Genomic DNA, 24,489 nt, shown 5'->3' with positions numbered 1-24,489 from the left:
TAAGACACAGCCTTGAACTTAGAGGTGCCAATTCACAACCCGGTGACTTCGCTCTGGGCACCAAACTGCAGGTTGTCAACAGAATCACATCATCTCCAAGAAGCTTCCAGACCAAGTAGTCATCTACCAATCAGCAGATTCAAAAAGTCTGCAAAATAATGAACCAAGTTTCCCCCAATACGATCGACTACACTCTGACTGAGTCTGACCAAAACTCTGTCTGAGGTTGTAAACGGACCGAACACCCCGTGACAACAGGAGCGATGCCCCACAAACCCAAAGAACACAAAGGACGTGAAACGTCTTCTCCAAGTCCAAAAACAGGTTCACATGTGTGACTTCTTGTTCTCACCTGATGTGCTTCCGGCCTCCTCGAAGTCGATGTTGCCAAGGTGCAGCACGCCGGCCACCACCCTGAACAGATCCAGCTTCTCTGTGTCGTCCAGGCCGATCTTCTTCATGGCTACGCACATCCTGGCAAAGTCGCCGTGGTCGTCCAGCAGCGGGTCCTTCAACGGGCCCGACTTTGTGTGCTGAGGAACCAGGAGAGAAAACGTCACCGACATTTAAAAATCTTCGTTCATCTCCATCTCCTTCATATTTTTATTCTCATGTCCTTTCTTACACAACTCACTTCTAACTTCATTTCTTTACCGCTTGTCATTTTTACCTTTCTGCCTACCTGCTCTCTTCTCTTCCTTCACTTTGGAGAAATCTGAATCTCCAAATCATTCTAACTTAATCTCGAGCCGAATGCTTTCACTCTGCAGAGTGCAGCAATCACCCTGTTTATCACTGATCGTGTTGCACAAAGCAGAGCAGGCAGCGAAAGAAGAAGCACAATCTTCAGCAGAGAGAAGTAGGAAGAAAAACACACACACCTGAAAAACTCACTCAGGAATGCCGCATTGTAACGATAACCACGGGCTAAACTATAGACGCCAGCGCACGCGTGTCCCTTGTGATAGTGGATTAAGTGGAAAACGAATTATTTTGCTTAGCCGGTTCTTCCATTTAATCAGGTTCTCTCCAGATTTCTCTCTCCCTTCCCCCCCGCCAATAGAGCTCAAGCAGTCGAATCAACAGCCAGAAGGGAGCATTTCTGCAAACATCAGTCAGTTTAACCGGTATTTATTTACACATTAGAAGCATTAGGAGCATTAGGAGTTTTGGTTATGAGACAAAAATGTGAATAAATTTCACTTAGACGCCTGAAAATCATCTGAAGAAAAACTTTAGCAACACAGAAGCTGAAACCTGCACGAGGCCAGAGCCCAGCAGCCTCCCGGCAAACACTAATGGGCTGGGTGCTCGCATAGGACAGGTTATGGAAGGTAACTGAGTACTTGTACTGCTTTCTGCTTCTACTCCACTGCATTAAGGATGAAAACACTACACCAGGGGTGTCAAACTCAAATACACAGTGGGCCAAAATTCAAAACTGGAACAAAGTCGTGGGCTAACATTAATATTTATTGAAAAAAAAATCTTCCTCCAGATATAAGAATGAATCTTTTCTTATGGACTCAAATAAGTTTTTCTGGAAAACTGAATATGGAACAAGCAAAGCTTAATACTAAACAATATATATGTTAGCTGTATAATACCAGTAGGCCAGCTCTAATAGTAATTTGGTATGGCTTCGCGGGCCAAATGTAATTAGGCTGCGGGCCAAATTTGGCCCACGGGCCAGAGTTTGACACCTATGCACTACACTCTGTGCTCTATTTAAAATGTGCATTTGTGAATATGTGGTCCTGTTTTGAAACAGCCTGACTAAAATCATCTGCAGCTGCAACATTAATGTGTTACAATGTAACAAATTATTATTAATAAATTATTGTTCTGGTATTTATTTACCCCAGTTTGTATAATTACGCAGATTTGATATTATGAAACAGGAGTAATTCACTGCAATGAAGAAAACACGGCACTTGTGGTTTGTTGTCAGCCACCATTGCGCTTATTTCAGTGCAGAGTCAAATCCAAACTTAGGATATAAATCAAAATAAAGTTAAGTGTTAGTTAATATTGCAGTTTTGGGTGGAAGTGACATAAATATTGTCGCATCTAGAATAAACTCCACAGTGGAGTCAAATCTAGGCACAGGACAGCTTCAGGCAGCCATTAAGCTAAGATAAGTAATTCCTTTAGACAGCCACATACGGTCCACTTGGATCTTCGATGGGCTGGACCAGCAAAGCTCCCATTTCTGAGACAGGCCGACTGCACTGTGACATTCCCAGATGCACAAAAGCAGACACAGGTTGACTGAAAGGCTCGATTATTTTCTACAAAGCAGGAAGGAGCAGAAAGCACTGCAGAGCTGAAAGCATGCTCGGAAAGTCAGAAGCGAGAGGAGAAACAGCCAATCACCTGGTCGTCCTGCGTGACACGAGCCGGAGCAGCGAGGAGACATACAGCACATCATTTATCAGAGATTACAGCAGCTACACTCGAGCTAATCTGGGACTGATCCCGCTCACAATTTGTCTTCGTGAACCCAAAGGACCGGGCGGGAGGGGCGAAGCTCGAGTTTCCCTAACGTTTGATCTCCGAGGCCGCCTCACAGTTAATGCGGGATATTCCTCTGTGATCCGGGATTTTATCAGATATTACCTGAGTTGCCCTGCCGCACGCCCTCCCTCCCAGAGCTCAAGTTAAGGCACAAAAGCTGGAGATTGTCTGCAAATACTTCTTTACTTGGGTCTCTGAGGAAGTCATGAAATAAAGCAAGAGGACACGCAAAAAACAAACTTTCCGAAGATCATTTCCCAGGACAACTTTCTTCCTTTGTGTGCCTCCTTTCTATTAAACAAGCCTCCCACTCTGATGCTGCCAGATAATTGTTTCCCGGGCTACAACAAAAGGACCGTTGTCCAACAATCTGTTTTTTTCATTCTGCCAAAAACAGTTTAATTCTGCGAGTCCACAGTTTGACACCTGATCTATTTCACCCTTGCGCTGACTTAAAGGACGAGGAGCAGATCTGTCGAAAAATCAGTCAGCTTCTTTCTCCTTCTGCATGTTTTTATTCTGAAGAGAAACCCTGATGTCACTGGAATTTAATATTAGAGTTGTTTTTTGTGTTTATTGTTGTTTTACTGGTTTGCTGTTTGGAATTTTGGACACTTTGAGGAATAAGAACGTGCTGTATGATAACACTGCTTTGGGACTTCCCATGATGCACGGCATCTATAAACTTTCTTTTGTCAGTCACGGATGGCTTCCCGTCCCCGAGTCTGGTTCTACAGAAGGTTTCTTCCTGCCAAATGCTGCTCACACAGAATCATCTGATTCTTGGGGTTCTATAAAACATCTACAAAGCAAAGACGACTGTGACTCTGAACTGAGTCACAGTTCATTGAGCCAGATAAAGGTCTGCTACGTGAATAAAACTGAAGGTAGACTGAATGTGCATATAACCAGATTTAAAAGCAGCACCAGGACCTCCAACCCAGTCCACAAAGCATTAAACTCCAACAATGCCACCTCTGGAGCCTCCAGTTGAGGCGTTTCGGGGAGGTTCTATCGGGAGGAGGTGCTGGGACAGACCCAGGACTCTCTGGAGAGATTATATTTCTCTGGAACAACAGGGGGGCAAGTTGCTGGAACAGGTGGCCGGGGTGAGGGAGGTCTTAGACTGTTGCTGGATGGATGGACGGATGGCTGTGCATATATCATCATAGAGGACAGTGTTGGTAGACTTGTTTTAGAGACTGTACCGGATCCAATTTTAGGAGTACCTCACATAAAGACCTTACAAAAACTGTTCTGTAAGACCTTGAACTATTCTTGCTCTTCACCGAGAGACCTGTACAGTTTAAATCTTCGGTGAGATGAAGATGAAAGACTAAAACGACAATGCTCTTAACCACCAGTGATGGATGTGTGCGACCGGATTCTTCCTCTTTCCATCCGCCATCTTCAGCAGCGCTCCGATGTACCGTCCGTGCTCCTGTTAATGGCTGCAATAATTAATACCGACGCACTGCAGAGGAAGCCGTGTACAGACGCTGTAATAGAACACTTGTGCATAATTAATCAAAAGCCATAGGCAAAGAAAGGAGCTCATTTCACATGATGAGCTTCTCTTATTAATGCACAGCGTTAAATGTCCCGCGCTGCACCGAGGCTCTCGGTCTGGCTGCTAATTAAAATGTTTGCTGTTTATATATGAAGCATCTGAAAACAAGGAGATTATATAAGCAGAGCCTGTTTGCAGCGAGCAATTTCAGGCAAGAACATTACACAACAGCACTAATGAATTATCACAGGGTGGCTGCTGTTAGGATTATCTGCTGCCTCGTAACGAAATGCATATAATCAAAGCTTTACTGTCAGTTTATTTCCATCTCTGAGGCTTTAGGTAGCACAGATGGACCAGCGTGTTAACGAACAACCTCAGATTCAAACTTTCAATTAGTTCTAAGATTCCCAATGCCGTTCTTTTCGCCTTATGGGCCTATTATTTAACCGTATACACTTGCAGGCCAGTTTATTAGACACACCTGCTCATTAAATATTACATCTAATAAGTCGATGAGATTGGATTGAGGCTGGTCCGAGTGTTTCAGAAGCTGCTGATCTGCTGGGAGTTTCCCACACAAGGGAGAAAATATCCAGTCACATGTCACAGGAGAGTGATGGCCAGACTGCTTTGACCTGACAGGGTTAAACACTCATTTCAGTGAAGGTATGCAGATGAGCATCTCTGAATGGGCTACAGCAGCAGAAGACCACACCAGGTGTCCGTCTTGCAAGCCAAAAAACAGGAAACTGATATAAAGTTCACACAGACTCAACAGAATTTGGATCCATCCTGCCTTGTATCATCCGAGCACCATCTAAACCCCACAGCCTGCCTGAGTCCACAGTTAAATCTAACAGAGCGCCTCTGATTCTCATCACAGATGTTCTGTGCAGTCTGTGAAGCTGTCACGTCAGCATGGACCAGAATCTCTCTGCTCCCAGCAGCTTACAGAGTCCATTTTTGTGCTGGTCGTTTGCTGTGTGATACGTGATTTTTTTTGTTTCTAAATTTTTAACACAGATATATGTTTTTGAAGAAAATCTAAGAAGCTGAAACCTGATTTTTGTAAATCTCCTTCCTTCAATTTCTATTTTAACTGAAAGCTTCTTCCAGCTACAGCTGTTACAGCCATGAAGTGAAACAGCTGCTTCCAGATGTTCGCTGTCATGATGGTGAAGCTGTACTCATGTACTTCATGATTTCTTATTTTTGTGCATATTTGTAACAAATAAATGTTTCAGATCATCAAACAAATTTAGAAAAAGATCATTTAAATGAAATAATTTAACAGACATACAAACCAAAGCTGGGCGTGCAAAAGCATTGTACTGGCTGAATCAGAATTTGGACTTTTATTCGTGTGCAGGATAAATTCTTTCATTTTTCAGTCTTTCACATGTTGGTTTTCTGTGCAGATGAAAAACATCACACACGTTTCTCATGAAAAGTCTGTAATTATCAGTGAAGACACACACGTGCTTCACAGGCAGGTTTCTTCTTCTTTTCCCCCATAAAAAAAAAAAAAAAAAAAGACTATTTCACACATTGACAAATAAGTTAAAGCCAACTTCTTAGATCTTTTATTCTTTTCTGAAAAGCTCCCACTGGACAAACAGACAGAGTGATCGGAGAGATAAGAGAGGCTCGCTCACACAACGACTGTGAGAAGAAAAGCGGAGCTGGAGGGCGTAACGACGTGAACGAATCTGCTGAGTCGGGTTTAACAAGGAGCTAATGGAGTTTGCAAAGCGACCGTTTCCCTTCTTCCAGCCCACAGGGGCATGAGTCGACGTTTTTCTTCTCAGTTTTTAGAGTTTCCTTTCTAAGAAATGGAATTATTGGGGGACACAAATTTACTGCAGCTACAAGAGGACAAAAAGTCCTCTCTGCTGTTTAAAGAAAAGAAAAAAGGGAAAATTTGCAGCTCAAAAACTCAATTTAGCAACTAAACTTGTTTGTGGAAACCAAATCACCTCATCAGATCTGTATCTGATCTATCTAAACTCGCAGTTTTTTTCCTACTCTCTGCTCTCTATGATGTCACAGAGTGTGGATATCCCAGATATGATCACCTCCGGCAAGAATCCCCACCCACCTGCTGTCCAAACTCAGTGTTTATGAGTGGCAGCCAATCAGAATACAGTTTACTTAAAGGAGGAGGGGCTAAAACACCTCTTTTCAGATACAGGATGATTTGAGAAGCTGCACAGGTCCCAGAATCATGAATATAAGAATTATTCTGAACTCTGTTAGAGCAGCTTTGCATGATTCAGAGTTCAACAATAAAATATACAACTGGAATGATCAGTATGTTGCTTTATTGCTGTAATATCGTAATATCAGCCTCACATTTCAGTGAAACTGTGTTTTTCTGCTTATTTTGTGGTCCAGGTTTCATAAACTGGTTGAACTCAGAGACTTTTCTGCATACTGTACCTCTGGGCTCTTCCGATTCTGCATGATGTGCTTGTCTGTGTCTTTGGTAGCGAAGAACCGAGTGCATCCTCTGTTCAGGTACTGCAAAGCAATGAGACACAAGAGAGAGGAAAGATGAGCAAAGTTTCAAAGGCAGATTAAAAAGAAAGAGCACATCAGAAATCACCCGACATTATACAAGCCGGTGTGGTTAACCTCGTGAGCTGTTCTTGTGCAAGTCTGCCATTAAAAAAAAAAAAAAAGACTCATAAGATTAATCCACCGTGCTTTCATTCCAGCAGAAATGCCCTGAACTTCTTCCTCAGACCACCATGGGGGGAAAGATCTGCTAAGTTGGGTCTTTTAGCTTCTTCGATTGTTTGGGTCTCGACTTCATAAATGTAACTATCACGCAGTTTGTCAGCTTCAAAGAACAAAAAAGGTTTTTGAATCGCACTCGGCAGACAGAGGTGGTCTTTGGAGTCCAGAGTCCTGAAAACTACAAATAAAAGATAAAGATCCAAAACTATCAGACATTAAAGGCTGTTTATCCTCAGACCCCTGGACTGACAGCAGCTTTGATTTTTTTATCTCTGGTTTGCTGTTTTTAACTTAGTATTTAGTTCGTTGTCATAGCTTTTATAAATCCTGGGGGGAAAAAAACTAACTCATTTTGATTATTTATCCATTCTTTTTAAATGTATGTATTTTTATTGGCACTCCCTGCTCTGGAAAGCACTTGCATGAAAAGTACAACTGAAATAAAATTATCATCACTGTGTTATTATAAATATGCAAAATCAGAGCCATGGAAATACATTTTAATAACTGATTACATTAAGGAGGACTGCACAAGCTTCAGACTAGTATAACTAAGGGAAAAATAATATTTTCAATAGAAAATGTGAATTTCTGTAGTCTTATATGAGTCACTTACTATTATCAGCATTTTTCTGAAACAACTTTACTCGTATATTTATCTCAGAGTGGAGTTTAGGTTTAGGCTCGTCCTGTGAAGTTGTACATCTAAAACACTTCAAGATGCAGTTTCAAAAGGTAAAAAATGAGCAGAAATGAAACAAATCCAGCTAAATGTCCTGTTGTCAAAGTTAAAACATAGCAACAATAACTAGAAACGAAGCAGCAGAAACTGGCGTTTTTGCACTAATGTCATTTTCCGACTCGAGTGTTTGAGAGGCGGCCTCGCGCCTCCATGTATGGAAGCGCTTTGTTTTACGGCTTAAATCATCAGTCAAATGGGAACGCTGTGCTCTCAGAGTTTGTGTGCAGGAAACGCTTTGCTTCAGAGACGGTCAGAGTTCACCTGGATAATTGCATTTGCATTAAAAGCAGCTTTGCTCTGCTGACATCCTCCTCCTCTCTTCACAGACACGAGATGACAGTGGCTCTGGTGCTCACCTCCCAGGTGTCTTGGGAAGAGGGGGAGGCTGGTTCGAGCCAGGGCTTATGTTGTTTGCAGAGGCGAGCCCTTCTCTCGCCGAGAAGATGAACATAAACAAAAACTTTCATTAGAGCCGAAGCCACCGGGAGGACCGAATGTCCTCCATTTCCCCGGCAGACCGCCGATGGGAGCGTCTCGTTTTCCTCCTGAAAAACCTCAGAGTCACCCCGCCGAGGTGAAATGCACCTCGGCCCCTTTACTGCAGTAAATACTTGAGTACTTTTTCTCAAGATTTCTGGGACTTCATGTAGCTTCCATTGCATCCTTCTGTCCTTCTCTTTTCCAGCCCTCCTTATTCCTTTGTTTCCTGGCTTCTATCCTCCTTCTGGTGCTTCCTCAGTTACTTCCACCCTCTCTGCCTCCTGTCCTGTATGTCTTCTTTTCACACTCATCTATTCTACTCATCTAGACTACTCTTATATTTATGTGGTTCGTTATGTCCTTTCTTTTCACCTTTCTACCCTCCATTTCTGTCTTCTTTCCTTCCCTCCTTCAGCCTTGTGTTGTCTACGTCCTTAATTTCCATTTTCTGTCTTTCCCTCTTTCTTCCTTTGACTCCTTATTTCCTTAATCTAGCCTCGTTGGTTACCGCTTCTATTTCTATTTCCTTCTTTCCACCCTTGCATTTGTTTGCATCTTGCTTCCTTCATCTTATCCGTTTCCTTCTGTCCTTCCTTATAGCTTTCTTCCCATTTCTTTCCTTCTTTATCATCTTTCCTCAACCTCTATCCCCTCTTCCACCTCTTCTAAAAAGTGAAATTCTTCTGTCTTTTTACTTTCCTCCTTTTTCCTTCCTTCCCGCCTTTCCTCCTGAAACAGCATCTTCCCATATTGCTTCCTTCTTTATTCACTGTTTTTCTTCCTTTACCTTTTTGCTTCATGTTCTCTTCCCTCCTTAGAAAAAAGTGCACTTCATGTCCTCTTCAGTATTTGATGATGAAAACACCTTCTTGCTCTCTTTGGAGTCATCAGCACTTTGACCCTTTAAACAAGCCTTCGTGGACCTGAACACACCTCAGCTCCTCCTGTGATGCACAAAAGCTGAACTTCAGGAGTTCATCACGGCTCAAACCGTGTGAGCATTTTTCTCCCTCCGCATCATCGGGGGAAAGTGCAGATGCATGAACCATCAGAAGATGCAGGTGGTGTAATAAGTTGCAGGGGGACAGGGGCGGGTGCCGTAGAGCAAACGTCGGAGGTGAGAGTAGATGATTGAATTTAGAAGCTGCCAATAAAAGAAACGACCCTGAACAAAGAAAGTGACCTCAGGTTTTCTTCTTCTCCTCCAGAAGATGTGAGTATGAGGATGAGTCAGCTCTTCTCAGGTGAACCAAAAGAAAGCAAAACCATCATCTCTCAGTCTGTTTGCTTTTTAACTTTAGTTTGCTGTCATGATTCTTGTGTATCTGTGATGTTGTTGTTTTCCCTAAAATCCGGTTGCTAGGCACTCAGAAGTCACACGTTCCCGTCTAACCTCTCAGCTCTGTCACAGATTACATGTTAGAGCGTTGACGGCACAGAAATCAACACGAGTTCATCACCGTCATGTAACAGCCATCACGGCTGCTTTTGCCTCCGTTACCTCAGGACTGTGGACGTCTGCGTTTGTGGCTGCAGGTGGCAAACCTGATGGCAAACACGAGCACCTGACACCCCCTCTCCCCGCTCTCCATCCACCGCTGACGGCTGATAAACAGAGCATGTGCAGCAGGTGGGCTTTACTGAGGATGAGCTGCCCCCTGCTGTTCAAACAGGGAAAGAGCAGGCTGAATTTCTTAGTTTAAAGGGTGTGACATCTGACTTTCTTGGATTTTGAAACCATTATTTAGATCTTTTGGAATCCTCCTAACATAGAGTCGACCCAGGAGTCACACCCACACCAGGCTCTGCAGACTTTGAGCACACACAGCCGACGCTTCACATGAGGTCAGTGTATGTACACGCATGAACCACAAGCTCAGCCTTCAAACTGCTTCAAACACTCAGTTCCACATAGTTTTTTCAACCCTTGGATCTGTATGACATCACGAGGGATCATCTTCTCTTCGTGAAGAGCAGCCAGTCAGAAGAGAGCTGGCTTAAAGGGGGAGGAGCTAAATTGGCTTGTTTCAGACAGAGGACAAATATAGAGAGCACAAGAGCACAAATATGGAGTTGGAGGGAGTTTAGGCTTCAGACAGAATTATGTAATAACAAAAAAATTCTACCGTTACCCGTTTTTGATTCAAACCTAACAACTGCAGGCAGAGGCACTTCAACCTCGGCTGCAATAACTAAACTACAAACACAAACCAAATCACTGTGCAAGAGCAACATCGAGAGCCTCGAGTGCTCCTGGCAGGACGTAAACAGTAATGGTGTGCGATGCTGGAAGCAGAAAGAAAGTGGTTCTCCTGGAATTTTTTGTATAACTAAACCAATTTAAATTGTAAAAAAGCATTTTTAATGCAACTATCTGACCAATAATATTACTGCTGTACAGTTAACTGTACTGCTGCACTGGCTGAGAGTAAAAAAACAGAAATAAAGTGATAAAAATAACACAGCAGCATCCAGAAGTTGAACCGTGGGCTTGGAAAGTCATCCCTCTCTGCTTTATTTTGATTATTTTGGCAGCAAACATGACTTAAACATCAGGAGACTGTGGTGTTTTGAGGACTATTTTCAGTGGCGGATTAAGATTTTGGGCAGCTCGTGGTGATGAAGGACTTTTGTGGGGTTTGGGCTTTGATGAAGAAGAACACACTCAGTGCTGGTTTGACAGAAACAAGAAAAATACAGAGTCCTTCCATCAAGTCTGCGATCAGGCCCCCACCCATCATCTGCACCTCCTCCATTCATTCATCAGCCATCAGCCCCCGCCCATCTGATTGGGCTTATCGAGCGTCAGGATGATAAAAATCTTAATATCCGTACCCGGAACGTGTCCGGAGAGCTGAGGTGAAACTTCTGCCGGATGTCTTCGGGAGCTCCGGCACACAGCCGGTAGAAGATGTGGTAGTTCCTCTCCTCGGGGCTCTGCCGACAGATCCTCGACTTCTCCAGCAGGTAGTGCGACACGAAGCCGCCCACGACGGCGTTCTGAGGAGGAAGAGCAGGGGAAAAACCAAAAAAAAACCTCATTTATGGCATCTATCAGCGCGTTTCATCTTCATATCCTGCCACTTTGTCATTATAATAAATTATATGGTGAATTAAATGGAAATTAAATATTAAATATAAAGAATTTATCTCATATTATAGTTTAAAGAAGAAAAATGTAGATAATAAAGCTGGAAATCACAAAGAAGAGTCTGCCTTTGGGTAACATGGAAATACGGTGATTTATAGGACACATAAACAAGAGCGAAACAAAAGAGATAAATGATCATAAGTGAGGCCTCATTACTGAGTTTATGCTGCGTAAGCATCTGAGATGGCAGAGGGCAAATCGCGTCTCTTCACAAAAGCAGAAAGATCAACGTAAACAGATCGTGCTGAATAAGTGCGGCTTCATTTGTAATTCATAACTTTCATCAGCAGACGTTAAAGCTCGTGATCGACTGAGCGAGAACGGCCCTGAGCACCTTCTCGTTGAAGTGGATCTCCACGAACTTCCCAAAGCGACTGCTATTGTTGTTCCGGACAGTTTTGGCGTTCCCGAAGGCCTCGAGCAGAGGGTTCGCTGCAAGGGAGAAAGAAGTCGAGTTCAAACTCAAACCTCAACAGGAAGCTGATGAGAGAAGCAGAAGCGACCTCACCTTCGACTATCCTCTCGTCGATGTCCTGACCCGTTCCGTACGAGGTCGTCAGGTATCTGCAAGCACAGCACATCATCAACACCTGAGAACACGCGATTCGTCTGTCATTTTAAAGCAGAGGTTCTCACAGGTTTACAGCCTTGAAGGTTTTTTAAAGCAAGTAAACATTAAAGTTTGTTCAATAAAAACTGTTTTTGTTGGACCATATTTCATTTTTAATACTGCTGAAAATGCTGTAAGAAGGAGGAAGAAGACCATTTCTGATATTCAACAAAACAAATCCGGTAGATTGTCAGATGTTTGTGTGAAAGCAAAGAACGATGCTCTGCAGGAAGTACAACTGTGTTAAATATTTAGGTTAAAGTGATCAGAAAAGCAGAAACTCTGGGTTTACCAGAGGGTCACTGCACAGGTTTAAGGCTGCCGCAGTGCTCCTGGTAAACGACTCTTATATCGAGCTTTTCCACTGGAGCACTTAAAGCACTTGATACATCATGCCTTGCTCCCCTATTCACATGTATTCATGCTCTGATTAACACACTGTTCCCTCCCTGAGGACACTTTTGCCTTCCAATTAGTAGATGACCTACAGTACAGTTTCCTGTGACCTCCACAGAAACGCTTCCTTTCTGCGAAAAACTGGCAAAACAAAGCCCAAACCTGCAGTTCCTCAGACGTCCACTAGAGGCTGGCTTCATCGGTGAGACTCCCACATTACTGCAGGTGAATATTTTAACACCTCACTGCTTAAACCTCGTGCCTGCTAAGTGAATCACCGAACTGGAGCATTTTTATTGCGGTTATCTGAGCGATGACATCACTTCCTGTGTGGTACCGACCATCCAACAAGTCTACAGAGAGGACCTTTAATAGTTTGGTACTCAGCAGATATCTCTGCTAACCCTTTCATCCAAATAGGCTCATTTCTGGCTTCAATCGCCCACCAGCGATCGTGGCTCAAGAGTTGGGAGTTCGCCTTGTAGTTGCCGGTGCGAGCCCCGGCTTGGACGGTCTTGCTCGTTGTGTCCTTGGGCAAGACACTTCACCCCTACTGGTGGTGGTCAGAGGGCCCGGTGGCACCAGTGTCCGGCAGCCTCGCCTCTGTCAGTGCGCCCCAGGGTGGCTGTGGCTACAATGTAGCTTGCCATCACCAGTGTGTGAATGTGTGTGTGAATGGGTGGATGACTGGATGTGTAAAGTGCTTTGGGGCCCTTAGGGACTAGTAAAGAGCTATATAAAAACAGGCCATTTACCATGGATAACACCGTGACATCTTACTGAAAAGCTGCTTCAGAGGAGAGCATTATTAGAATCACCGGCTCTCACCTGCCTGTAAACGTTTCTGCTCACATCGTCTAAACACTGTAATGTCACAGCTTTTAGCATATCCAAAGTCCAGATTTTGTGTGAGCATTTATCAAATACCGCTTTTAATAATCAAATAAGTAATTTCTTAAGAAAAACTGCAAAATATTTTAAACTCTGAGTTATCAGAATAACTCTGAGTAGAAAATATTTGGGGTCAGTGAGTCAAATGAAACAGGACATTTAAATGAACTAAAACAGGCCTTTTAACCATTTTACGACCTTTTCTGGACAAAACAATCAATTAATTATGAAAACAAGCTGATAATTAAAATCACAAATGAGGTCAAATGAAAATCGATGATATCAAAACTGATTGTGTATATAAGCTCCGAGTACAGGTCACATTACAATAATCACACGAACATGAAAACGTGGATAATTTTCTCAGATTTGTCGTCGCCGCGTTCGCTGAAAGACGAGACCCTCGCCTCCCTCACCTGAGAACAAACTTGGTGTTTTCAGTCTTGCCGGCTCCAGACTCCCCGGAGACGATGATGGACTGGCTCATCTTCAGGACCTTCATGTCCCTGTATGCCTTATCAGCTGAAGACAGAGGCAGCAGTTAGATCAGACGCCACGCTGACCCCAAAAATCAAACAGATATTAAACCCCTGCGGTTTCAATAAGTCAGTCTGGTACCGTGATGTTCAGGGGACTCTGGGAAATCTGAGTGCTGGCTGCCCCCTAGTGAACAAATTGCGAACTACAACATTAACTCTCACCCTAAAAGAACTGCTTTTGGTATTAAATTATTAGAGGACGATTAAACTGATAATTTCTTAATGACTTTAATGATCTTGTTCAATTTGTGAAACATTAAAATAAGTCTTATAAAAATGACAGGGATTAGGACATTTTAAAGCATCCATGACCAAAAACTGCTTAAAAAGTCTAAAATAAAGATACTGACCTCTAAACCGTCTCAGGAGTCTTTAACTTTCTGAATATGTAAACAAACTTTGCTCAACTCGAGCAGGTTAAAATGAGCTCTGCAGAGATGTATCATGCCTTGTTCCCTCCACAGGTAGATTTCACTAACTAACAGAACATTTCTTGTCTCTCCTTTAATGTGAGGCTTTCTGCTTACGATTTGTTTGTGTTTTTAAAATCACGGCAAACGAAAGGTTTCCCTCTTTCTAAAAACACACCAAAAATGCTCAAACTGAGCTTTAGTCACGAGCACAGAACAAAAATGTGGGACAAGTTCCTGGAAATACTGTCCAGCATGTAAAAGTTGTGATAAACTGAGCTGCTCACCAATGGCGTAGACGTGCGGCGGCAGCGTGCCCAGCGACCGGCCCCGGTACTTCTTGATGGTCTCCTGCGAGTAAAGCTTCGGGATGTCATAGTACGGGTTGACGGCGATCAGGATGTTTGCTACAAATGTCTGAAAGAAGAACAAGAACAAGAGGAATAAAAATCACTTATTTGGCTCATAAAACCAACAAAGTCTCTAATTTCTCTGCCTCCTCCTGAAGGAGCAGCAAACGTTTTCTTTCAGCACTTATAAAAAGTGTGAGGCTCCAAAATCTGTCAGAGTTTAACGGAATCAGGATCAGAAAATCTGAATTTCTGTACTGATCCAAACTCCATATCAGCCAGTAATACGAGCATTCAGCCACATCTCAAGAATTTCAAGAATTCATAAAACTCCTGAGCATCACATTGTGATTGAGGATTGTGTTTCCAGTCTTCATGGAGGTTACAATGATTATATTGTGTTTTCAAAAGTTTTGGAGAGGTTTAGATTTACATTTATAATCGCTGCAGAGATTTCTAAAGCTTTACAATATCCTCATTTATCAATAAAACCTGATTTATATCAGAAATGCCCTCTGTGAGCTTCACAGTGCAGTTCCCTCCTCGGCCACTAGGTGTCAGTGTGGACCAAGTCTGACTCCAGCTGACATCAGTTGGAAGCTTCACAGGAAAATGGAGCTAAATAGCAAAGGCAGCAGAGGTCACATGAGCCCCTGCTGGGTGCTCAAGGTGTGAGGCCGGGCCGAAAAGCCCCCTGGGGTGAAAAGACACCCTGTGTAGCCCCGCTGCTCCTATCAGAGCCTCATGTGGAGGAATAATCATCAGCTGAGGGTTTGCTGGTAAGCTGAAGACTCTGTTTGGCCCACATATGTTTCATCTTAAGGACTTGAGCAAAATTATAATTATTTAAATAATAGCAAACACGTGACAGCCGTCCTCTTTATCTGGATGGACATGAATAATTACTGAAGTCTTTTTGAAGTGACAAGAGCCGAGATCATTCATGAACCCCGTGAAGTGAAGACATCCATATGAAGGAAAAATAATAATAATTAAAAAATAAAACAGTTATTCAATCAGTGTGAAAGTGAGTTTTCAAGAGCAACACAAAATGCAATGCAATAAAAAGTAACTAACAAAAATTCATTTTTAGTGAGTAAAATCGGACTAATAATGAAAAAATAAAGAAAATAGAAAAAGGAAAATGTAGAAATAACTGCAACAATTTTAAAAAAGCAAATAAAAAACCTTTAAACTGATTAAATGAATAAATACATATATAAATAAAGTTATTTAAAAATAAATTTACTAAGGAAATCAACAGGAACTAGAAAAAATATCAGAAATAAAAAAACAAAAATTCAGTTAAAAAAATTTAAAAAATGTAAAAATCAAAAAAGTAAAATTAAGGGGAAATAAGTGAAAAAAAATAAGAGCAACAAGAAAAAACAAATACTACAAACGAATCAGAAATATTAATTGTCACATGTTGATGCAAAAAAAAAAATCTAATAAAGTTTGATCTGATTTATAGGAGTTGTTTTTAATCTATTCATTCATTAAACGTTTTATTTTGGCAGCTTCAGTCCTCCGTACATTACATGTATATTTACACAGTAACCTGCACACATGTTATTTTTTCTGAACTGGGAGTGCACACGTTTGTCCAGTAAGAAAATGTGATGCCTTTGTTTCAGGCGAGAGTGGAGTAGATCTCTGCTTCAGTGGAGTGTGGAAACATGACTGAGCGTGCGGCCCGCCCACAGGTGGTGCGGGCAGGTCAAGACCGACGCTTTGTGCTGACACGGCAGCTGGTTTCCTTCATCGGGTGATGATAACGTGTGACGTTGTCTTTCCGAGGTCGGAATTATTTTGGTTCGGTGTGAAATTTTGACTTTTTACGATCAGAGGAAACGAACCCCGAACCTTTATGAGTTTTTCTTTTTGCTTTTGTGACCTTTTGGTGTTTATTCTTTCATTTTCAGCGCCACAAGTTCACCTGAAGGCTGAGCCTCAGGTGTGTCCTGTGCATTTAACACACCATTGAGTCCAGGAGTGAATACAGCACGCCGAGGATGAGGACGACCTCACAACCGTTTCTGTTTCACAGTATTTCACCGACCGGCCGCTCCCCCTCATGTCTGTACTTACATAAATTTTGTCTTTGCTGTATCTCACTCGGATGTTGTTGAGCAGCGTGGCTTCATTCAGGTACATCAAAGAGCCTGAGAGACACAAGCAGGACAAAATGTTACTAAACTCAGCAGAGCAGCGGATCCACGCTGCACATCGCATCATCCATCGGGCCGAGAGCTCACGTGAAGGTGGTTATCAGTCAGACTGATAACCACCTTCAGCAGCATGTAGCCAATCAGAAACAAGCATAGGTTTACTCAAAGCAGCTGAATTTACAGAAAGGAAAAAACAAAAAACAAATAACAGTGCCACTCGAGAAATGTGAGGATGCTATAGACACAACAACATCATCAACAACAACAACAGCTGTCGGCAAACCAGCAGATTATATGAGAGGAAAACTGCAGTGTGCAGGGTTTTATCAGTCGGGGGCACATAGGGAACCCAGACAGCATAACATGAAAATACTGCAATAAAGTGATTAAAACTGCACTTCAGCAAAGTAATTAAATGACTGTAGATACTAATAAACAGCAGGGTCTTCAGGGAGGGCCAATGCCACCCCATCCCCTCCCTGTAGATGCACACCTGGCTGCATAAAAAAAGCTGCATTTTAACGTGCGAATAGCTTTCAATACCGGGTACTCAAACCTCACCTTCTGCAACACCAGGAGAAAAGTGTTTAGCCTACAAGAGGTTCTTTTATTTTAAAAATCGACCTGATTTCCTACCCTCTGCAGCTCTTTAAACAAGCAAAAAACTCATTATTTAAGCGAGGAGAAGCATAGTGACACAGTAGGAGACTGTTCTGAGTGGGCATCATCATGATGGCACTGCGCCCGGTGCATTCCCGGGAAAAGACTGGAAGAACGCCTCATAAATAAAATCTATTTAAAGCCACGATGGAAAATCTGAAGGAAAAAAGAGACGACTTGGTCCGTTAATAAATTTATGAATATCACTGCTGCTTTGTTTAGACTCAGAAATATCAGACCAACATTTGCTGACGTGCATCCTGTTATAACTCTGTGTTAAAGCTGAATTTAACTCAAATTACAGATCAGCAAGTAAAATTCCTGCAATAAAAATACTCCTATATGGAACTTTATTTCCTTTTTGATGTGCATCAAGAAAAGACTTTAGACCAGGGGTGTCAAACATAAGGCCCGGGGACCAGAAACAGCTGATCCCAGACTTCCAGAGTAACAGCAGCTTAAGGAGGACGACAAATGTCTAATGTCAAATATCTAAAAAAAGGAGGAGCCAGATCTGTAGGTGGAGCGATGAAGCACAAGTACTCACAGTTATCCTCCACATGTTTGTTGACGTCATCCTCTGCAGGGAAGACTTGGCTCACCGGAGCCAAAAACGTCTGAGAGAAAAGAAAAGAAAAGAGAGATTTATTATTATGATGAAATAAACTGTCAGCTTAATGTATTTAAACTGAGTTAATTTATACAGAGGGGCTTTAAAAACTCAGTGCATGATGCTGTTGATGCATGATGCACCTTCGACAGAGTTCATGGGTTTCTTTCATGTTCATGTTTTTAAATGATGGCTCCAGCAGGGTGAGTGTCATCTACCGGTTGCTGCAGACACGATGAATTATTTGGAGACAGGAGGTAACGGGATCAGGGCGACGGGACTGTCCAATGACTGAGATGCAGAGAAATGCCGCGCTGCATTATTAACATCCAACTACTGACTTTCGATCGGGTCGGCAACAATCCCGGCTCCACTCAAACGTCTGAAACCGCCGACTCATTCACGTGGTCTCGAGGTCAGCACAACCAGCTCAGACCTGGCGCCAAACTTAGCGCTCAGTTTTGAATTTTGAAAGTGTGAAAGTAAAAACAACAAATTTAATTTCTTAAAAAGAAAAAAAACATTTGATGGTTTTTGCATTTCTGTTGCTCTTTAATGCTCCGTATAATTAGCATTTACCTGAGGGCTCAAACTAAAATCAAAGTGCTCTCTGTTTCACTGTTCCACCTTCGGCTTTCTTTTACTCTAAAAGCTTTGGAGCATTAGCTCTGCACACATGACTTCGAGCTGAAGCCGGCCATGCTGAACCAATGCTGGAGGCTTTACGAGGACGTGTGACCTCAGTGTTTTGGAGTGCGGGGGCGTGTGTGTCGTATTCGTGTGATCTTAAAGCCGATCGCTGCCAGCTCCTGAAGGCCCCGGCAGACTCTCACTCCTTTGAATCGGGCTCTTTAAAGAAGCGCTGCAGGCCTCGGCTCGAGCCAGAGACTGACGTACAGCCGATTCATTCTTTCCAGTGGTGGCATGTTCCACATTCTCAGCCCAAGCTGGACCGATTCCACAACACTGCGCCGCGTGAGGACAAGGGGGGAAATAATGTGTTATAGCACAGCCAGCTATTACTTCAGTGTTACTACTGAACCTTCCTGGAATGTGCAGACCCCTACAGAGCTGCTTCTGAGCAGGGATCAGTGGACACTTCAAGGCATCTGAACATGAAGAGCTCTGAAATGGCCAGAACCTGACACTGAACCCTAAACTTCACGGGGAGCCAGTGTAAAGAGGACTCGTCTGCCAACAGTGTGGGATGAGGTGTGAGGTACATGTTAGAAGAACAGCTAAATTGGTCCCAGTGAATATCAATGCTCACCATAGCACACCATCAGTTTCATCAGTTTCCAGCCTTTTCTCCAGCTTTCCAAACCCAACAGTCCAGAACTCACACACACGGCGTTCCCACAGCGCCATGCTAACTGCTCAGGGAGGCCTCAGTGAACACAACAAGGGGCCTGAAGTGTTTTTGAACTCCCCGGGGTCCCAGTTTGATCAAGCATCTGCTGCATGCCCGGGAGCGAGCCCGATCCACGCAGGCCCTACCCCCAACATCCAATTCCACAACACCACAGGACACTCCCAGAGGTCCTGTGACCCCACCCCCACCCCGATGCTTCAGAGTTGTTTAACAGTAGCACCCCCAGGCTCCTACCTTTCTACCTTTAAAACCCGGAGAGCAGCCAAATGGCTGGTAGGCTTTTAGCTAAGCTTTAGCTTCAGCCAAGTGGAAGCTAAATTGGCTCTTCATTCATATGTAAATTAGGTTGTTACCTGGGAATTCTGGAGGGAGGGGAGTGGGGGTGTGTGGATGAGGGGGTGGGCGAGCTGCTAAAAGCTGTGAACTTCCTTTTGTGTTTCATCTTGATGCATTCTCAATCATCCAGGGAAATAAATCTCCAAAAGTCACCAACTTGGAGTGTTTCAGTTTGCCATCTTAGGGAGAATCAACACACATGGGTGTATGTCCTTTGTTGCTGCGATTTATTGATAAAAACAGTACAAAAAACCAACCATTTGTACACATATTTACAAATGGCCTGCTGAGTGGTGCACGGAGCATGTTCATTGGTTCATGGACCTCCCTGAACTAATGGCATTTATTGCAATTGTCATCTTGCGGGGGGTTAACAGGGTTCCATCTCTAAATGACTGCTGGTCAGCAAACCTGGGAAACCCACAGATAATTGGAACTATGGCACGAAACCGCTTCCAAGACATCATGCAACACCTACGCTTTGATGACAAGTCCACCTGCAGTGATCGAGCAAAGACTGATAAGTTCGCTGCAATTTCCAGTGTGTGGGGATCATTTGTCACCAACTGCATCACGTGCTACAACCCTGGTCTACATATCACCGTTGATGAACAGCTTTTCCCATCAAAGACTCGGTGCTGTTTCCTGCAGTATATTGCAAGTAAACCTGACAAGTTTGGGATCAAGTTTTGGGTGGCTTGCGACCTAAAATCCAAGTACATTTGCAATGTCTTCCCATATCTTGGCAAGGACCCCAATCGTCCCACTGGGGAGAGACTTTCTGAAAATGTAGTAATGAGAGTTGGCTCACTCTCATGTAGCTGGGAAGAAGGCAAGAAAAGAACAGTTGCTTTGGACACAACCCTCCACACCTAGCCCTGGAAAAAGAGCCATGTGTCAAGATGACAAGTGGCCTGAAGTGGACCCGCTGCCTCAGTGAGACAACACCATAACCAAGCACCTTCTCAGACTGGAGGGCTGGGGATTCAGTCACAAGTAGGGCTGGGCGATATGACCCAAAATTCATATCTCGATATTTTTTAGTTGGATGGCAATATAAGATATATATCTCAATTTTCTTTTTAAAGCCATAAGTTAAGAACAAAAAGAGAGTTCTTAGTCACACTGTGTCCCAGATGTCACACGGGCACTTTTATTTACATACAGCGTAGATGTACATGAAGAAATTACTTAAAAATAAATTATCAGCATTTATTAAATAATCATGGCCCATAAATAAAAGAAAACAATGTTGTTTTTGTGCATAACAAAAAGCTCACAATTGTGCAGTCAAAATGTAAACTAATAGACGCTGAGCATAATAACAAAGAGACAGATTTCACAGCTGCACCACGTCTCTGAACAGGTGCCATTTGTGGTCCTTATACACACACAGTACAGTAATATTACGTTGAAGCACAGTACGTATCACTCCGCGAGGCTCCTCCCCGGTAGCCGTAATCCTCCGACAATCCATCAAGCGGTGCAGCTCCGTAGCTTAGCAAAGTCATATTAAAACATTTTTTGACAGATTGCTGAGCGCCGTGTTCCACATAAAATCGGTTCGCGGTCAGTAAGCACAACCAGAATTCATACATAAGGCGCACTGTCGAGTTTTGAGAAAATGAAAGGATTTTAGGCCGTGCAGCTCCTCCGGGCTGCATGTCGTTAGCGCGGTTAGCTCGTTAGCGCGGTTAGCTCGCTAACACGTTGACGCCGTCCAGCCCCACGCACGGGACGATCCGCGGTAACTCGCTAACGGAGATTTTCCGCTTTCATCTTGTCATTGCCTGCAGGTGAAGCTATGTGGGAGGGGGAGTTGTGTTCAGTGAAGGAGAGGCGAGGCCGAGTAACGTTGCGTAGAGACAAAAGTGGACGAAAGAGAGGCAAACCTGCGGCTCCACAAGTATAATTATAACGTAACATAAGCTATATCGATATAAACGATATTGTCACATCTTATATCTCGTATGAAAATATATCGATATTTTTAAAAAACTCGATATATCGCCCAGCCCTAGTCACAAGTACTGTAGTATTTACCAAACAACCTGAAGCAGACTCAGATAAGTACTGCTGTGATTTGGTGGCATATAAATGCAATTAAATGGAATTAAGTTGCTTTTAATGTTGTGGCTGATCAGTGATTTGGATATTAAGGATTGGCTATAAACTGGTGCAACGAACTGGCCAAGTGGATGAATAGCTGGTGCAAGTGACTCATGGTTTATGGTACAAACAAAGCTAGTCCTCTTCCTGTTTCCAGTCTAATCAAAGCTAATAACTTCCTGGCACTAAAGCCACATCATCAAACTTCATCATCTTATTTCATTCTTGGCGAGAACAAAATAAGTTACAAAATAAGTAACTCCAAAATTGCCTTTTTAAGTATCTGCTGCAAAAATAACTTCATCTCCTTCAGTAATGCCCTTCAAACAGTTTTGTCCATCTGCAGCTCCGAGGCAGATCAGACACTCTCTGGGAAACAGAAACACAGACAAGGCCGGCTCTTTGTGAGCGATAGTATGACAGGGTCTCATGCTCTCCGTCTTTCCCCTGACGTCCATCCCGGGAGGCCGGCCAGCGAGTGAGCACATCGTCAGACACTGGCACAAAGTGGCTGCAGCGGGACAGACGGGACATTGTTCAGATTCAAGCCCAGAAACTCGCTCTGACAGCAGATCAGAGCATTACTGTTAAAATACTGTTTTCTGTGGTAAACCCAGAGAGGGACCCTTCCTACCAGGAAACCCTTTGAAGCAGGCTTTGTACTGCCTCGACCGATAAAACTGATTTATGGTGTTTAAGTTGGGGTCAGAACTGGTTTATCAGCTCCTTTGAGGCAAAACTCAGGGACCCTACTATTTTACTCACATGGCTCCAAGGTGCAAAATCCTCAGGTTTTTAACAAATCCACCTGAGACGGCAGACAGCTTGCACTCTTATACTGATCGACGCCATCAAAGTTTGCACTGCGAGTTCATTTTAGCCGATTTATTCAACGGGCTCGCGGTGCATGCCCACACGCCGCTTTGAAGAAAAGCAAAAAGGACTTTTCTGATGAGCAGCAGTCAGTATAATTACTGATTTTGTCCAGAACTGCAAAGACTCAGGAAAACTATTTTTAAAAACAGAAACAACACAGTCTAATAGCAGAGGGCCGGGGTTAGCATCATCAGTCACAGGGTTGTTGCAGGTGATGATTTAAGGGTCGTCCACACAGGAAGCAACTAGTAGCACTTTGCTGACCACAGAAAGCCGATGACATTCAGTCACTTTAAGCAACAACGACTGAGATAACTGCTGAACGCTCAAAGTGGGCGGATCCTGAGTTAAAGCTTTCTCAGATTACAGACAGAAGACTGAAACAGCCTCCATTAGCGGTCCAATGCGTCAAGTCAGCTACAAAGACATAAGCATCATTTCCTGTGTTGATGCTCTCATCTTTCAGTTGCACAGTAAGGCGACTTATCTGACGCCATCGTCACGAAATATATTTTTGTCACGATGAATATCATGAAGATATTTTGTTAAAGAGGATGTGTGACCAGAAAACCAGAAGCTAGCAGCTCAAAAGGGGCGACATCACTGATGACACTTAATATAAACTCAGTTGTTAACATATCATTGACACGTCACAATATTCACACCCTGAAATGAGACCACAGCGAGCAACAGCAACACCACAAAGGCTGGTTCTGCTCGTAACGTGAGGTCTCATATTTCATCGTATTTCTTTGACTTCAGCACACGAGTGAGAGACTGATACACGTGGGACAAACTTCATTAATGCAAACCAACACACTGTGTGTGCAGAGGTGTAACGCTCCGAGTACACAAATACATAATAAAGCTATCTGTCTAGAAGCATCTTCATCAGCCTTTACTTGTTCCTCACATCTCACTTCTCTACCTGCACCTCTGTCAGTCGCTCCTTTGATAAAAATAATAAGACACGTATGTCAGATTCATGGAGCTTTTTGGTTCTTCAAATGAAAAACATCTATTTTTACACTCAAGTTTGTGCAAATGATTAAAAATAAAAGCCTTGAAAAGGAGTGAAGGGTTTCTGTGAAACAGTGAAATGTAGCAAGAAGGAGCAAGAAGGATACAAATGCTAAAGTGGAATTAATTATAATAAATATATATTAGTAGAAGGCCAGGTATGGCCATAGGTGAGGTAAATAAAGGTCAGTCCCAACAAAATAAAACGTTTATGTTAGCTGTCAGCGTTAGCTTACTTTTACTGTTCCACTAAAGATGGAAGAATGTGTGCAGTAAAAAATACTACTGAAGCAGGTACCGGGTACTTTTAAAGTGGAGTGTCTCCTCGTGTGTTTTATTGAATCCATGAATTGTTGTGAATCACTGAACACTTGAAATTCCCCAGTTGTAATTTTCCATCCATAACGGAGATCATTTCAAACTGGCGTGACATTTAAAATACATTTACCAGGAATCTCTCTGTAAATGCAGAGAGGCCCCGTTTATGCAGTCGTTTGCAGAGCAAATGTGCAAAGATCAGGGGCACAGTAAAAGGTGGAGTAAATATTTCTGGATAGAGATGGTGAGGAGGGAGATAAAAACCATAAAACTGGCTGTGTGAGTGTCGAATGACTGCTGTAAAAACTGCTGCAACTCATTCCAGTAAACGGCCAGAAATCCAGTGAGGCCAACCTTGTGCAACATCTTTTATTCAGAGAAAACATCCAGGAACGAGAGCCACTCTTAAAAGAACGCAGGATTAAAATCACTTTTCCTGTTTAAATATCACTCATGACTCAGGCAGGTGTGGAAACACACCTATGCGGTTCTGTGTTTTACAGGCTGACGGTAAATCAGTGAGGAGCCTCTTTAAAGAGGAACGCTGTCACTGCCAAGGCCTCTCCGAGGGGGAAGATTAGTGAGACGGACACCGAGCTTTAGGGGTTACCACAGCAACAGACTCTCAGTGACATTAAAAGCTTTGCTGAAGGCGATTCAGCACCTGATGCAGCAGAAA

At 43.1% G+C, this 24,489-nt stretch overlaps 1 protein-coding gene across 12 annotated transcripts in view; it reads right to left on the bottom strand.

The window, feature by feature from the left end:
• The window catches only part of LOC309689484 (unconventional myosin-VI-like), a 154,828-nt gene that overhangs the window by 103,150 nt on the left and 27,189 nt on the right, over positions 1–24,489 (bottom strand). For all 12 annotated transcript variants that reach the window (XM_082505942.1, XM_082505932.1, XM_082505940.1 and 9 more), the window contains 9 exons: positions 17,717–17,786; positions 16,430–16,503; positions 14,276–14,405; positions 13,456–13,561; positions 11,651–11,706; positions 11,477–11,574; positions 10,827–10,991; positions 6,470–6,550; positions 353–533 (listed from right to left, as the gene is read on the bottom strand). In XM_082505942.1, the coding sequence (XP_082362068.1) occupies positions 353–533; positions 6,470–6,550; positions 10,827–10,991; positions 11,477–11,574; positions 11,651–11,706; positions 13,456–13,561; positions 14,276–14,405; positions 16,430–16,503; positions 17,717–17,786 (961 nt within the window). The remainder of the gene's footprint in view (positions 1–352; positions 534–6,469; positions 6,551–10,826; positions 10,992–11,476; positions 11,575–11,650; positions 11,707–13,455; positions 13,562–14,275; positions 14,406–16,429; positions 16,504–17,716; positions 17,787–24,489) is intronic.

This window comes from Aulonocara stuartgranti (assembly GCF_965226115.1).
Source record: "Aulonocara stuartgranti genome assembly, chromosome: 15".
Lineage (NCBI taxonomy): Eukaryota > Metazoa > Chordata > Actinopteri > Cichliformes > Cichlidae > Aulonocara > Aulonocara stuartgranti.
Note: the sequence above shows the minus strand (reverse complement) of the source record. Positions and strands in the feature narration are given on the sequence as shown.